Here is a 14,755-nt window from a genome sequence, read left to right as displayed (position 1 = left end):
ATCAAAATTTTCTAAATGCAAACTTTAGTTATTTGAAATCAATATGTTGAGTTGTTTCATTCAAGTGTTTATAGGAATCCAACAAGTACTACTCTATTGGATCGCCAAGTGTTGGACTATTTTAGTATCAACCGTTTCCCCTCTGTAGTGACAACGTCCTAAACAGTTAGGTTTATAACAAGTGTTTACTTTCTAACAAGAAAACAGAAGACATTTAAATGACAACTTTCAAGAAGAAAATTTTTATTTTTTCAGCAGTTGGCTTTATCTTCCTGGCAAATTGCTCCCTACATCCAATATTATTTGTATATGCTAAGCAGGAAACGACAACTTGTTTATATCTCGATTTAGATAGTCTTTCCCCAAAATTTCCACAGAAACATACAGTGTTCATGGTTCTTGAGTTCATGAAGGAGTAATCTCATCACTCCAACATGGTCTGGAATGTTTCAGGTTTACTCCATAATGCCCACTCTCTTGGAGGTTGTCCAGTAGAGTCAAAACTTCTTTAGTGTTTTAATACATTCACCTGTTACTTTTGAGATGAAGGTAAGTGTTCTACCATTCTAGTACCTGGAGAGGAGATGAGCAGCTACATGAATGGTCCAGTCTCTGAAGAACCCCCTTCAGAGTTGAGAGTATAGACTTCCGTTATGTAGTAATAGTACAATGGTTTTTAGCTTTTTATGGAAAAGACAACATGTTTGTGATACCATAATGTCTGTAATATTTCTGCTATTTTTCCTTTAAAGGGAATAAAATTTTGCCAAGTAGTGAAGCAAATTGTCAAATGGTGAGAGCCTGGTCTTATTTTGCTTAGGAAGTTTGTTATTTTTTTGAGAGACAGAGTCTTGCTCTGTTGCCCAGGCTAGAGTGCAGTGGTGCAGCTCACTGCAACCTTCACCTCCCAGGTTCAAACGATTCTCCTGCCTCAGCTTCCCAAGGAGCTGGGACTACAGGCATGCACCACCACACCCAGGTAATTTTTGTATTTTTTTAGTAGAGATGGGATTTCACTATATGTTGGCCAGGCTGGTCTCAAACTCCTGACTTCAGGTGATCCACCTGCCTTGGCCTCCCAAAGTGCTGGGATTACAGGCGTGAGCCACCATGGCCGGCCTGTAGCAGTCACCTAGGCTGAATTCTCACACTTAAGTATGATGACCCTGAAACACACTTAGGTGAAGTTGCTGATTAATGATTATTCAGCTAGCATAGCCTTGGGAAAAACTTTTAGTGTCCTTTTTAATATTTGAACTGCCATATTAAGAACAAGCAGTTGAAAGACACTTAAATGTTCCTGGATGACTGTGTTTGATAAATGGTTATCTCAGCGCTGAATTTTGGAATGATGGCAAGTCTGGAATTACAGATTTTATGATAATCTTGGAAGAACATGAACTGGACTTGAGAATTTGAGTCCTTGTTCCAGCTTCACCAAGGACTTTATGGGATAATAATAGTAACAACAGTTAATTGCTTCATGCCAGTCACTATTTTAAACATTGTCCAAAGCAGTCTTTACAGGAAGCCTTTGGGGTAAGGATTATTCCTATTTTGCATTTGAGGAAACTGAGGTTCAAAGAGATTAAATTACATGGTAATGGCTATATAGCTGCTAAGTGGCAGACTTAAACGGTGCCAAGATTTAAGTCAGTAAGATTTATCTGACCACAGTAGTTGGTGCTTTTAACCATTAGGCAGTGCCTACTTTAGTCAGTTTTATCTTCGGGAGCCTGTTTGCTTGTCTGTAAAGCGAAGGGTTTACTTCACAGTTTGAAAGTCTTCAATTTTAGTTTATTTCAATGAACCTCTAAGGACTCTGGGATATTTCTGCCTTCTTTTTTTCCCCTTTGCTATTTTATAGTGTATTAATGATAGATACTTGGCAGTGCCAAGGAAAAGAAAGAAACCAGTTAAGTCATTAAGTTGGGGAATTTTCTGGGACTTTGACTTACCCATGTTGAACTGGAACCACCTGCTTACATGAACATTTGAGGGTTGGAGTATCATTTTGGAAGCTCTGGAATTTCTTCCCTGGATCACAAATTCGACCTTAGAAGTTGTTCTACTTTTTGATGTATTAGTCCTACCAGAAGAAGGTATATACCCTAAACCAACAAGATAAGTTTTTTATTTCTAATTTCAGGAGATTTTTAAAACATTGTGGTGACCTGATTGAAAGTTCACTTATACAGAAAATAAATTTTAGAATTCTCACATGATGTGACTTGTAGCTCATAAAGATGAAAGATGAACCACCTCTGTGTAAAGTGGTTCAATAAGTCATTTTCAGAGAAGGGAAGATTTGTCTCTGTCTTCTCCTTTGTTCTGTTAAAATCTTAGGAACACGAGACCATTTCATGGTGTCTGACATCTACAGTATTGTGAATTAGGAAATAAATGGTCCTTTGCTTACTCATCATTTAATGTAGACTTACAAGCAGTGACCAGACGAGAAGGGTGGAAATCAGTGTAGTGCAGTGAAAAGACCATGTGCTTGCAAACCAGCCAAACCTGGACTTGACTGTTTCCTGGCTGTGTCTTTGGGCAGGTCAACGTCTTGAATCTCAGTTTCTTCACCTATAAAATGGGGCTAATCTGACAGTTTTTACGAGGATTATGTAAAATGATGTTTATAAAGTTCTTAGCCCATACGGTGATACACAGTAAACATTGTGTGAATGGTGAGTGTTACTCTATAATATTAGTTTATATAAACCAGAAGTTGGTCAGTGTGGTGGCAACTTGTTTGGTGCTAGTCATTAGGCAGATCAGTTCTTAGTAAATTCTGGAGCATCTGTTGGAGACAACATCTCTCTTTTTTTTGTATCAGGTCTTTGATAACTTTTGATGGTTATTCTCTTGGTTACATCAGCCTTGTAAGGCTTAACACAGGCCTGGGAAATAAATTTTCATGATAACCTGAAAGTCTTGAGCTAATTTAATATCAGGTGTTGCTAGTATGAGATGATAAAAGTTAGGGTTTTTAAGTAAAAGGAGTTTTATGCTGTTACTTCTCTTTGGTGGTGGGTTTTGTGACTGTTACTTCAGATGTAGTGGGGGTAGTGATGTTCCCTTGGCATAAGATGCATATATTAAGTCATTTTGTTTGCAGTACTGCTAAGTGGTCTGATAGAGCAGGATGCTTAGATATAAGATGTCTGCTATTTATTTTTGTTGGCACATTTAGTCACTTAACATCTTGGGCATATATTTCTGGTTTTTTTTTTTTTTTTTTTAATGGAGTCTTGCTCTGTCGCTCAGGCTGGAGAGCAGTGGCACCATCTCAGCTCACTGCAACCTCTGCCTCCCAGGTTCAAGTGATTGTCCTCCCTCAGCCTCCCAAGTAGCTGGGACTGCAGGTGTGTGCCACCACGCCCAGCTCATTTTTTGTATTTTTAGTAGAGATGGGATTTCACTGTGTTAGCCAGGATAGTCTCGATCTCTTGACCTTATCATCTGCCTGCTTTGGCCTCCCAAAGTGCTGGGATTACAGCTGTAAGCCACCGCACCCGGCCCTATTTCTGAATTTTATGGGTATGTGAAGTGAATGTAGAGGAGCCTGGCAACTCAGAGGCTTAGCTTACTTATTACTTTAAGCCTGTTGAGTAGGCTCATACCTTAAATATATTAAAGCCGTTTAAATGTAAAATGGTTGCTCCAGAATTTCTTAGCTTTATTTTCTAGCAATTAAGGCAATTAACTATTGTCAGCACGTCTAGGAACTTAGCAGAAGCTATCACTGTGTGATGGGCCTATGGATGATCTATTGGTTTACATTCAGGATGAATATAAATAGGGAGACCATTTTCCTTACATAACAAGCTAATTTACACGTGAATTTGTCCCTGGAAATGCTAAGCTGCAAACTATACTGTGACACAAGTGATATAAAAGCTGTGATCAGCCAGGCGCAGTGGCTCATGCCTATAATCCCAGCACTTTGGAAGGCTGAGGCGGGCGGATCACTTGAGGCCAGGAGTTCTAGACCAGCCTGGCCAATGTGGTGAAACCCCATTGCTATTAAAGATACAAAAAATTAGCTGGGCATGGTAGCTTTTGCCTGTAATCCCAGCTACTTGGGAGTCTGAGACAGGAGAATCGCTTGAACCAGGAGGCAGAGGTTGTGGTGAATTGAGATCATGCTACTTTTCTCCAGTAGGGGCAACAGAGCAAGACTCCGTCTCTCAAAAACAAAAAAAAGCCATAATCAGTTGAAAGTGAACACATTTTCAAAAAATCTTTGTCTTTTTCCAGTTGACTTTTATTGGATCACATGCAAAGGATGTTTAGATCTGTGAAGAAAAGAATTTTGATATTTATTCTATCCCAAATGCTAGCTAGCAATGGGTGTACTCTTGGAATGTTATTTGGGAAAAAATAATTTATGCAATTGGTATAATTTTGATTCTTATGATTTTAAGAAATATTTAGAACTCTTGATTTTAGCATCTAGAAGATCTGTCTTTAATCAGTTGGAGGTCTGGAAGAGATTCTGAGTATTATCTCTGACTTTACCAACAGTGGTCACAAAAGCCCTCTTTTATGGTACATACTGCCATTGCAAAAGTACCCTCTGGCTACATTGTAAAGGGTACTGTTAGCTTATCTGAAATACGTATGCATGGAACAACATTGAGACTGTGTGGAACAGCAAAGACCATTTAGAATTTTTTTTTTTTTTTTTGAGACAGGGTCTGGCTCTTTCACCCAGGTTGGTGTGCAGTGGTGCAATCTTGGCTCACTGCCACTCTCACTTCTTAGGCTCAAGCCATCTTCCCACCTCAGCCTTCCAAGTAGCTGGAACTACAGGTGTACACCACCACACTTGGCTAATTTATTTTACTTTTTGTAGAGACGGGGGTTTCGCCATGTTGCCCAGGCTGGTTTCAAATTCCTGGGCTCAAGGCATCTGCTGGCCTGGGCAAAGTGCCAGGATTACAGGTGTGAGCCACTGCACCCTGCCCATTTAGAATTTTTTGAAAGTTCTAAATATGCAAGGCACATTTCTTTGTTTCTTTTCTTTTTTTTTTTTTTTTTGAGACGGAGTTTTGCTCTCCTTGTCCAGGCTGGAGTACAATGGCGCGATCTCACAATGTCAGCTCACTGCATGCAACTTCCACCTCCCAGATTCAAGCAATTCTCCTGCCTCAACCTCCCAAGTAACTAGGATTACAGGTGTCTGCCACCACACATAATTTTTTTGTAATTTTAGTAGAGACAGGGTTTCACCATGTTGGCCAGGCTGGTCTCAAACTCCTGACCTCAGGCGATCCACCCACCTCAGCCTCCCAAAGTGCTGGGATTATAGGTGTGAACCACCACGCAAGGCACATTTCCGAGCACTGTGTGGCAGGTGCTTTGTGTTTGCCCTTTTGAGATCTGCTTATTTGATTCAAAATTTCTCATTCTTTTGGGATGCTATCAGAAAATATGTATTGCTAAGAAGCAGTTGCGACTTCTGTTTTGGTTTTCTTGTCCTAATGACAGAGAGTGTCAGAATTAGTTTTCCAGATTATTCATATTGACCATTCTCACTGCCAAAGACTGGAAACTTCATTGTTTATTCTGAAGTTAGTACATTCTGATGCAAGATGTGGTCTCATGCTTACTATGGTTGTGCTCTTGTGTTTTTCTGGTAGCTGTATTTTTGAGATTCCTTGATTTACGTTAAAAGTACAAACTCATGTTGAAATGAGAAGTATTGGGATAAAATTGGTTATTTTATATTTCTATATAACAATCCTCAAAATTAAAAATATTTAGGGTATATAAAATGAATTCACTTTGTAAGTTTCTAAGTCACTTCAACGTTTGATAGGAAAATGACTGGTTGAAAGTTTGAGAACAAATGTTAGATTCACTTTTAACCAACATTACCTTTGGCAAGTCACCTTAATTTTTAAGCTTATTTCTCCCTTTTTGGTGGGGTAGTTTATAGAATACTTTTTGTTTATTCAGTTGGTAATTTGAAGAATTTAAAGTGATAATTCTAGATACATAAATATTTTTTGTTCTTTATTTTTTTTAAAAATTTTTACTGAGGGGCACAAGACAGATGTTTTTAATAATTAAACATATGGGCCGGGCATGGTGGCTCATACCTGTAATTCCAGCACTTTGGGAGGCTGAGGCAGGTGGATCACCTGAGGTCAGGAGTTCAAGAGCAGCCTGGCCAACTTGGTGACACCCTGTCTCTACTAAAAATATTTAAAAAATTAGCCAGGCATGGTGGCAGGCGCCTATAATCCCATCTATTCAGTAGGCTGAGGCAGAAGAATTGCTTGAACCCTGGAGGCAGAGGTTGCAGTGAGCCGAGATCGCACTGCTTGTACTCCAGCCTGGACAACACAGTGAGACAAAACAAAAAAACCATATGGCTGTTTTATGCACTTTTTTTTTTTTTTTTTTTAAGAAATCTGTCTTTACCGTCCACGCGGTGGCTCACGGCTATAATCCCAACGCTTTGGGAGGCCAAGGCGGGTGGATCACCCGAGGTTGGGAGTTCAAGACCAGCCTGACCAACATGGAGAAATCCCATCTCTACTAAAAATACAAAAAAATTAGCTGGGCATGGTGACCCATGCTTGTAATACCAGCTACTCAGGAGGCTGAGGCAGGAGAATCGCTTGAACCTGGGAGGCAGAGGTGGCAGTGAGCAGAGATTGTGCCATTGCACTCCAGCCTGGGCAACAAGAGCGAAACTCCATCTCAAAAAAAAAAAATAAGAAATCTGTCTTTTCCATGTAGTATAATTAATTAGATTTTATCCAGAAGAATTTGAGCTCTTATTTCCTAGGTGAATTGATGATAAAATTTCTTTTGGTTATAGCATATTTGTCAGTGCTGCCTTTGGATTAGCAACATATATATTCACTGATCTTCGGGGGGAAATGTCTTCCTATAATTCCACGAAGTGATAGCTCAATTCAAAATTTGCATTTGTAGGCCGGGTGCGGTGGCTCAGGTCTGTAATCCCAGCACTTTGGGTGTCTGAGGCAGGCAGATCATCTGAGGTCAGGAGTTTGAGACCAGCCTGGCCAACATAGTGAAACCCCCTCTCTACTAAAAGTACGAAATTAGCCAGGTGTGGTGGTGCATGCCTGTAATCCCAGCTCTTCTGGAGGCCAAGGCAGGAGAATCACTTGAACCCGGGAGGTGGAGGTTGCAGTGAGCCAAGATCGAGCCATTGCACTCCAGCCTGGGCGACAAGAGCGAAACTCTGTCTCAAAAAAATAATAATAAGGCCGGGCGCGGTGGCTCAAGCCTGTAATCCCAGCACTTTGGGAGGCCGAGACGGGCGGATCACGAGGTCAGGAGATCGAGACCATCCTGGCTAACACGGTGAAACCCCGTCTCTACTAAAAATACAAAAAACTAGCCGGGCGAGGTGGCGGGTGCCTGTAGTCCCAGCTACTCGGGAGGCTGAGGCAGGAGAATGGCGTGAACCCGGGAGGCGGAGCTTGCAGTGAGCTGAGATCCGGCCACTGCACTCCAGCCCGGGCGACAGAGCGAGACTCCGCCTCAAAAAAAAAAAAAAATAATAATAATAATAATAAAATAAAAAATTGCATTTGAAAAATTTGGAGTTACTTGAGGAGGAAAAAACAATATTCCTGGAGAGTTTAGTTATGGATATTTAATGTTTTACATTTTGTTTACAGTATGGTAAGTGATTAGAGATCCTAGATGCTGGTTATTTAATATTGATACATTTCATTTTAAAATTTTTACTGTAACTGAAAATTGGCTTAAACTTTTACTTTGGCTGAAACTCTGCAAAAAAAGTCGGAGTAACATGGACATTTTTGAAAAATTGATGGTCATGTATTATATGGGTTAATTTTGTATTTTCTCTAATCAAAAGTCAAGTGTTTTTTTTGTTAGGTGGTTCTATGTGGACACATCCTAATTTGATATGAGGGCTGTTGTGGAAAAGACCACAAATTAAACAGTATAAATTGCACATGCTCAATTTATAACTTGTTAGCATTTTGTTTTACCAATAGTTGTGTGTCATCTACAAGTGAAAAAAGGAAACTCATACACTTTTGTGTAATTTATAAGCAAAACTATCCAATACATTTGAAAGAGAAGGAAAAGAGAATAACTGATTTTATGACTTTCTCAGATTTTGACTAAACCAGAACATTCTCTCCATTAAAGAAAGTAATCCAAGACCTTTTCCAACAATTCCTTCTAGGATGACAGGAACTTGTTTGGTGTGGTCACCTAGGGCCCCTGTTAACATTAACTCCTTCAAGGAGGGGAACCAGTGGTCATCTCCTCTGGGAGGCTGCTCAGAGTTTGGATTGAGTAAATACACAGTTAACCATGTTATTCAAAACTTACTATACTCCAGCCTGAGTGACAAGAACAAGAACCTGTCTCAAAGAAAAAAACAAAAAATTCAATATTTATGCATAAGATACATCATTACAATTCTTGCTCTGAGATACGCAGAAACTGACCACTGGTTAAGGCAATGAAAAATAAAATATACAGGCATTTTTCTAGGCAGAATATGAATAGTGAAAAACACTTTTAGCAGTTACTACACGTAGGACTCTCTCAATGCTTCAGGGTGGGTTTCCCAACTCAAAATAGGAAGAATAAACATTTCTGAATAGATGACAGGACTTGATAAAGATTAACACTTTGGGAGCTCTGGAAAGCCTTGAGTAGTATAAATCAACAATGCAAATGGTGATTTTAAGATTTTTTCAAAAAACAAATATCTTATAACCATGGCTTTTTATTAGGAATTATAACTTCAACTCATAATTCTTTTGCTGACTTTTAGTATTTATTTTTTCAGAACCACTCATGAATTCTTGTTTGGTGCTCTTGCTGAACTGGTTGATAATGCAAGGTATGTAGTCTTCAAGCATACAATCTGTGCTTGAAGTGGAAACACTTTAGGTAGCTGTGACCTTTGCTTTCTGAAGACTTGAGAGGAAGACATTTCTGTAGCATGTAACTCCTAAGAAGCCTCTTACTGAAAAAAAATATTTTTAATAGCACATTAGTTGATAACTTCCACTTTCTTACTGAAATTCACTAATTGTTCTTTGTGTTCTAGCCTAAAAATAGTGAATTATCACCTCCAAAACCACTTCTCTTGTGTATTAGAGCAAGATAATTGTAGTAAAATGCAGGGAATTAAGATGGACACTTAGGAATCATATTAATGGGACAGGCAGGCTCTGATTTAATTTGTGCTACCACGATAGTACACCATCTAATGTCTTTAAAACTATGCTAAAGTTCTGTGTCTTCTCAAATTGTATATTTGTCAGATAACTAAAGGATCACAGTGTCTTTCATTGTTAGTAGCTGTGCTTGGAAGGAATCATTGGTCAGCACTGTCTTATACTGAGTTCTTAGTGATAGAAACATATAAATGTTACTGTGTAAGACTGAATAGAAGTTTGGGTTAATTCTGATATAAATCCAAGTCCATATCAAGATTCTGTTTATAATTAGGAAAATATTGTCTCAGTCTTACTCCTGAATGCAAATGTAAAATTCAGACATATCATTTACTGATCAGGTTTTGATGACTAATGAAGGAAGAAGAGGATGAAAATTGACAGCAGAAGTACTTTCAAACAGATCTCCAGTTAATGTGCTTGCTGATAATTTCCTGTTTACCTCTGTCTATACAATAAACTTATTCTAATTCCTTTTGTTATTGTTATTAGCTGGACTGCTCAGGGAAGTGTGCTAGTTGTTTAACCAGAAAACTCCCATTTTGTTTCAATCCTGGTTGACTCGTCATTTTTCCATTCAATTAAAAAAATGTAGGTTAATGGAACTGTTTGAATTTGCCACTTGTTAATTTAGTGAGACCATGATGTGCGGTGGCAGGCTGCTTTTTTGTGTATCATATGGTAAAATAGAGATTCTTAGAAGCATGTGTTCCTACTTGTGTATACATTTTGCCAGTATCTCTCATATTTGAAAATGTTTTAGATATTCGAGAATAGGTATATGTAGAGTTGCGTGGATTTTTTGCATGTAAAACCAATGAAACGGTTTCATTTTCTTTGCCTGCATTGGCAGAATTGGACTAAATTACTTCTGAGCCTTTATGGAAATCTTCATTGATAACTGAATCTGTATGATTTCAGCCAATGGTTGGAGTCTAATGGGGCAGGGGTATCCCAACTTCCTTTTAAGGTTAGGGAGGTTAAGATTATGGGCTCAGGAATCAGTCTGCTGACTGCGGTGGTATACCATGAGATGTGATTTTTCACAGGTTTTGTGGGAGATTATTGTTTTCATTTTTTCTTGAAATCTTGATGAGAAGAAAAAATGGACAAGTTATTGGAACATCTTTTTATGATTGCAGTCAAACGAGTGAGAAAAACATATATTTGAATCATTTTTTAGGGTATAAAGGGAAATATTCTTGATTATCCTATAGATGTTTTTACCACAAAATCAGGATTAAAAAAAAAATCCATGCCCCATGTCGTGTGATTATTCTCAGTAATTTGGGGCTTTGGAAATGTTTTACAAGTATATAAAGAAAATTGTGTTGTCAAGTATAAAAGTAAAAAAATTCTAAATGTGTATAGAATTTCTGTATGGCTTCCTGAAAACAGACTCGAAATACTCTGCATTCTACTCAAATCACTATGCGTTTTGATGGTTGATATTTCATATTAATTCACGTGATTCTTTTAACTTTGCAGAGATGCTGATGCCACCAGAATAGATATTTATGCAGGTAAGTCAGGCTTTAGTCCTTCTAATGTCTAGTTCATCTTAATGCATTTATTACTGTGCCTAAGAAGAATCGAGTGGGAAATAACTGGATTCTGGAGCCTGGGAAGATGGCATGATTATTCCAGGTCATAGGTAGAAAAGGGGCAGCTGTAGTCAGGTATGGTCAGCTCTGGTCAGGCATAGAAACCAAGAATACTAGTTTCGAGAAACTAACACAAGGTATCCAAATCTATGTAAATAGCTACCAGTAGAGTTATGGAAGTGATGAAGTGGAACAGTAGAGAGTGAAATGACCAAGTTATTTTACTGGTAGGAGTTAATAGGTGAATGAGTTTTGTGGTACTGGCAGCCAAGGAGAGATCTTGTTGGAGGCCACTTTGTTTTGAACTCTTGGTGAGCACTTGTCTCACCTTGGAGAATTGCTGGTATCAGTTGCAGCAAATACCAGTAACTGGATTGGCTCTGAGGTTTGCTGAGTTGTTCTCGGAGGTGTCAGGAAGGAAGGCTGCTTGGCTTGGAATTTACACCTGTCAGCATCCTATTTCATTTTGCTTATTTGGCTCTGCTGTTTTGTAGTAAGATCTTCTCCTTTTCCTAGAGTAAGTGCAACAGTCATTGGCCTTTTAATTAATTAATTAACTAATTAATTGTAATAGTTTGCTCTCTGCCTGGTATTTGTACTGGCACCTTTTTTAGTCATTTGAATACTAAAAATTTGAAAGCAGAATGGAGGAAGACAGCTTTTTTTTTTTTTTTTTTTTTTTTTTTGAGAGGGAGTCTTATCCAGTCGCCCAGGCTGGAGTGTGGTGGCACATCTTGGCTCACTGCAACCTCCATCTCCCAGGTTCAAGCGATTCTCCGGTGTTAGCCTCCCAAGTAGCTGGGATTACAGGTACCCACCACCATGCCCAGCTAATTTTTTGTATTTTTAGTAGAGACAGTGTTTCACCACGTCGGCCAGGCTGGTCTCAAACTCCTGACCTCAGGTGATCTGCCCACCTCGGCCTCCCAAAGTGCTGGGATTACATTCGTGAGCCACCCACACCTGGCTGGAAGACAGTTTTTAAATACAGTTTGACCATTGTGTGATGTGTTTTTTTTCTGACAGACTTTTTTGAAATCCTCTGAAATGTGTGAGGTGATATTTTGAGTAGCATGGACTAGGTTCTGAGAAGTGTGTATGTTTATATGGGAATGAAATAACCCCTCTTATGGACCCTTTTGATGAATGGGAACAAGCACACAACTAGGTAGTAATTCTCAGAACCACTAATGTCATATAATTATGAAGAATCTGCTCCAGATTTGATTAATTTCTCATGTCTGCTATACTTTGGAGCAAAGACAATCCTCAGAGCAGCTAAAAGTCAGCCGTACTGCTTCAATTCTGAAAGCCTTTTGTTCAAAAGGCTCTGCCAAAGTGGTGAAAATAAGGCTTCTTTTCTTTCTAGAAGAAAGTAACAGGAAATAGGGGCACATAGGTAAAGAATGTTAGAAGATGATTACTAAATGCTCAGGCCAGGGCTGGGCATGGTGGCTCAATGCTTGTAATCCCAGCAGTTTGGGAAGCCGAGGTGGGCAGAACACCCGAGGTCGGGAGTTTGAGACCAGCCTGACCAACATGGGGAAAACCCCATCTCTACCAAAAATACAAAATTAGCCAGGCATAATGGTACATCCTGTAATCCCAGCTACTCAGGAGGCTGAGGCAGGAGAATCGCTTAAACCCGGGAGGCAGAGGTTGCCATGATTGCACCATTGCACTCCAGCCTGGGCAACAAGAGCGAAGCTCCGTCTCAAAAAAAAAATAAAAAATAAAAAAAATAAAAAAAGTGCTCAGGCCAGGTGGAGGTGCCTTTCCAAGCTAAAGCTTGTATCTTACATCTGAGTGTGCTTTCTCAGGAGTGGCAACAGCTACCGCTGGAAAAATAGGGCTCATTTAATCAATGCACAGATGATAAAGCAGAGAATGGGCCTCTTCAAGTGATGCTGAAGGTACAAATCATAACAGTCAAGTCTTCTTGGAAGATGTTTTTTAAAAAAAGATCATCTCTGCTCTCTCCTACTACATTTGGTGGGTGAATTTCAGTAAGGAAATTTAGTTCCTGACACTCGGAATGAAGTTGGATCTCAATTTAAATGAAAAAGGACCCAGTGTCTTTATTTATAGGAGTGTGCTCAGTACAACTCCTGTTATGCTTTGGGAAGAGTCCAGAGAGGATGAGATGGGGATCTTTGCTTTAAGAACTTAGTCTTTAATTGGAGAGACAATTAGTGCACTACAGATAATTGGAGAACAATAACTAGATCTTGAGGGAACAGTCAAGACAGTTAAGGATTAAATGGTGTGATAGAAGCACTAAGCACCATAGCATTTTGGAAAAAGACTTGATTTACTTCAAGTACCAGGAGATTGGGATTCTTGGCTGAGGGATCTTTAACCCTACACTTTTCTACGACAGGGCCTTATTAACATATTCAACAGGAGAAATAAATCAGTGGACTCTTTTTTTTTTTTTTTTTTTACCCAGGCTGGAATGCAGTGTGCTGTCTAGGCTCACTGCAACTTCTGCCTCTCGGGCTCAAGTGATCCTCCTACCTCAGCCTCCCGAGCAGCTGGAACTACAGGCGCACACCACCATGCCTGGTTAATTTTTATATATATATTTTTTCACCATGTTGCCCCGGCTGGTCTCAAACTCCTGAGCTCAAGTAATCCAACCGCCTCGGCTCCCCCAAAGTGCTGGACTTACAGGCTGAGCCAATGCGCGTGGCCAGTAATAATCTTAATACTATAAACTTCTTGTTGTTAGTTCACGGGGGAAAGTATTTTCTTATCTCCACTTCTGAAACTAAATTGATAACCGGACTTGGAAATCTTCCCAAACATCAGATGTAGTTTGAAGTTACCACAAAGTCACATTTTAAAGACTGTTTTTAAACCTAAAAAGGGCAAAAAAGGAGCCAGCCTCTCAAAGTGTAGACGTGTTCATTTACCCAAAGCATATTATTATTAGTTGGATTATTATTATTATAGACCATAATATGCCTGTCATAAGCAGACTGTTTTTGTTGACTTTCTTGACCTTCTGGGGTAGGTAGTGCCACCTCCTTGGAAGAAAGATCCTTTTTGTGATGCCAGGGCAATGATTAACACATGGAAAATTGGAGCAAATGAAACTCCAATTAATACTGCTCAAACAGATTGCAGAGTATGATGAAGAACTTGGATGTCATTTTATTACAGCCTCTCCTAGGGACACCATTATTTTATCACCTTTGACTTTTGGATGTATAGCTCCATTTGACATCTCTTGTCTTTTCCTGCTTTCTTTCTTTATTCTTCCCAGGGGGAGTTAGATGAGGAATGTCTGGCTTGGAGAAGCCAGACGTGGCCATGTTGGGAGATGTACAGACTTTCAGATTGGCTCTAACAGTCTTACAGAGCTGTTCCCAGGATATGAAGCACAACTGCAAAGCAGGCAATTCGGCTTTGCCTTCTCTGTCTTGCTTTCACGATGTGTGATGGGAGGCAGGGAACATACAACCCCCAGCTGCTTAGACTCTTCTTCATCCAGAATTCCCCCTCCTTTATCTTTGGAGGCTTCAGATATCACTTAGTTGACTGATTAAATATCAGGTGATAGGAATCTCTCTCTATAGTGGAATATATGAGGAGATAGTTTTGAGCAAGGAAGCCTTCAAGTTCTTGCTTGCTCTAGTTTAGTGCTTCTCAAAGGGTGGTCCTTATCATCTTGGAACTTGTTAGAAATGCAAATGCCCCACCTCAGACCTACCTAGACTATCCAGGGGGAGCCCAGAATCTGTATTTTCACAAGCTCTTTGGATAATTCTTAGCCATACTACATTTTGCTCTAGCCAATACTTTTCTCAGCTTCCTTCAGCTTAAACCCTCCTCTCCTTTACTTCCTAGCTTATCTGCTGCAGGCAGTAGAATCCATTAGACTGTAAGCTCTGTGAAGACAGTGATCCCATCTGTATTATTCACTGCCCTTGT

General features: G+C 39.5%; 1 protein-coding gene across 1 annotated transcript in view; it reads left to right on the top strand.

The window, feature by feature from the left end:
- Nucleotides 1-14,755, top strand: part of MORC2 (MORC family CW-type zinc finger 2) — a 42,682-nt gene that overhangs the window by 1,476 nt on the left and 26,451 nt on the right. The window contains 2 exon segments of the mRNA XM_033233265.1: nucleotides 8,822-8,875; nucleotides 10,704-10,738. Of these exon segments, the coding sequence (XP_033089156.1) occupies nucleotides 8,822-8,875; nucleotides 10,704-10,738 (89 nt within the window).

Source organism: Trachypithecus francoisi, unplaced genomic scaffold (genome assembly GCF_009764315.1).
Source record: "Trachypithecus francoisi isolate TF-2019V2 unplaced genomic scaffold, Tfra_2.0 Lachesis_group14, whole genome shotgun sequence".
In the NCBI taxonomy this organism is placed as follows: Eukaryota; Metazoa; Chordata; class Mammalia; order Primates; family Cercopithecidae; genus Trachypithecus; species Trachypithecus francoisi.
Note: the sequence above shows the minus strand (reverse complement) of the source record. Positions and strands in the feature narration are given on the sequence as shown.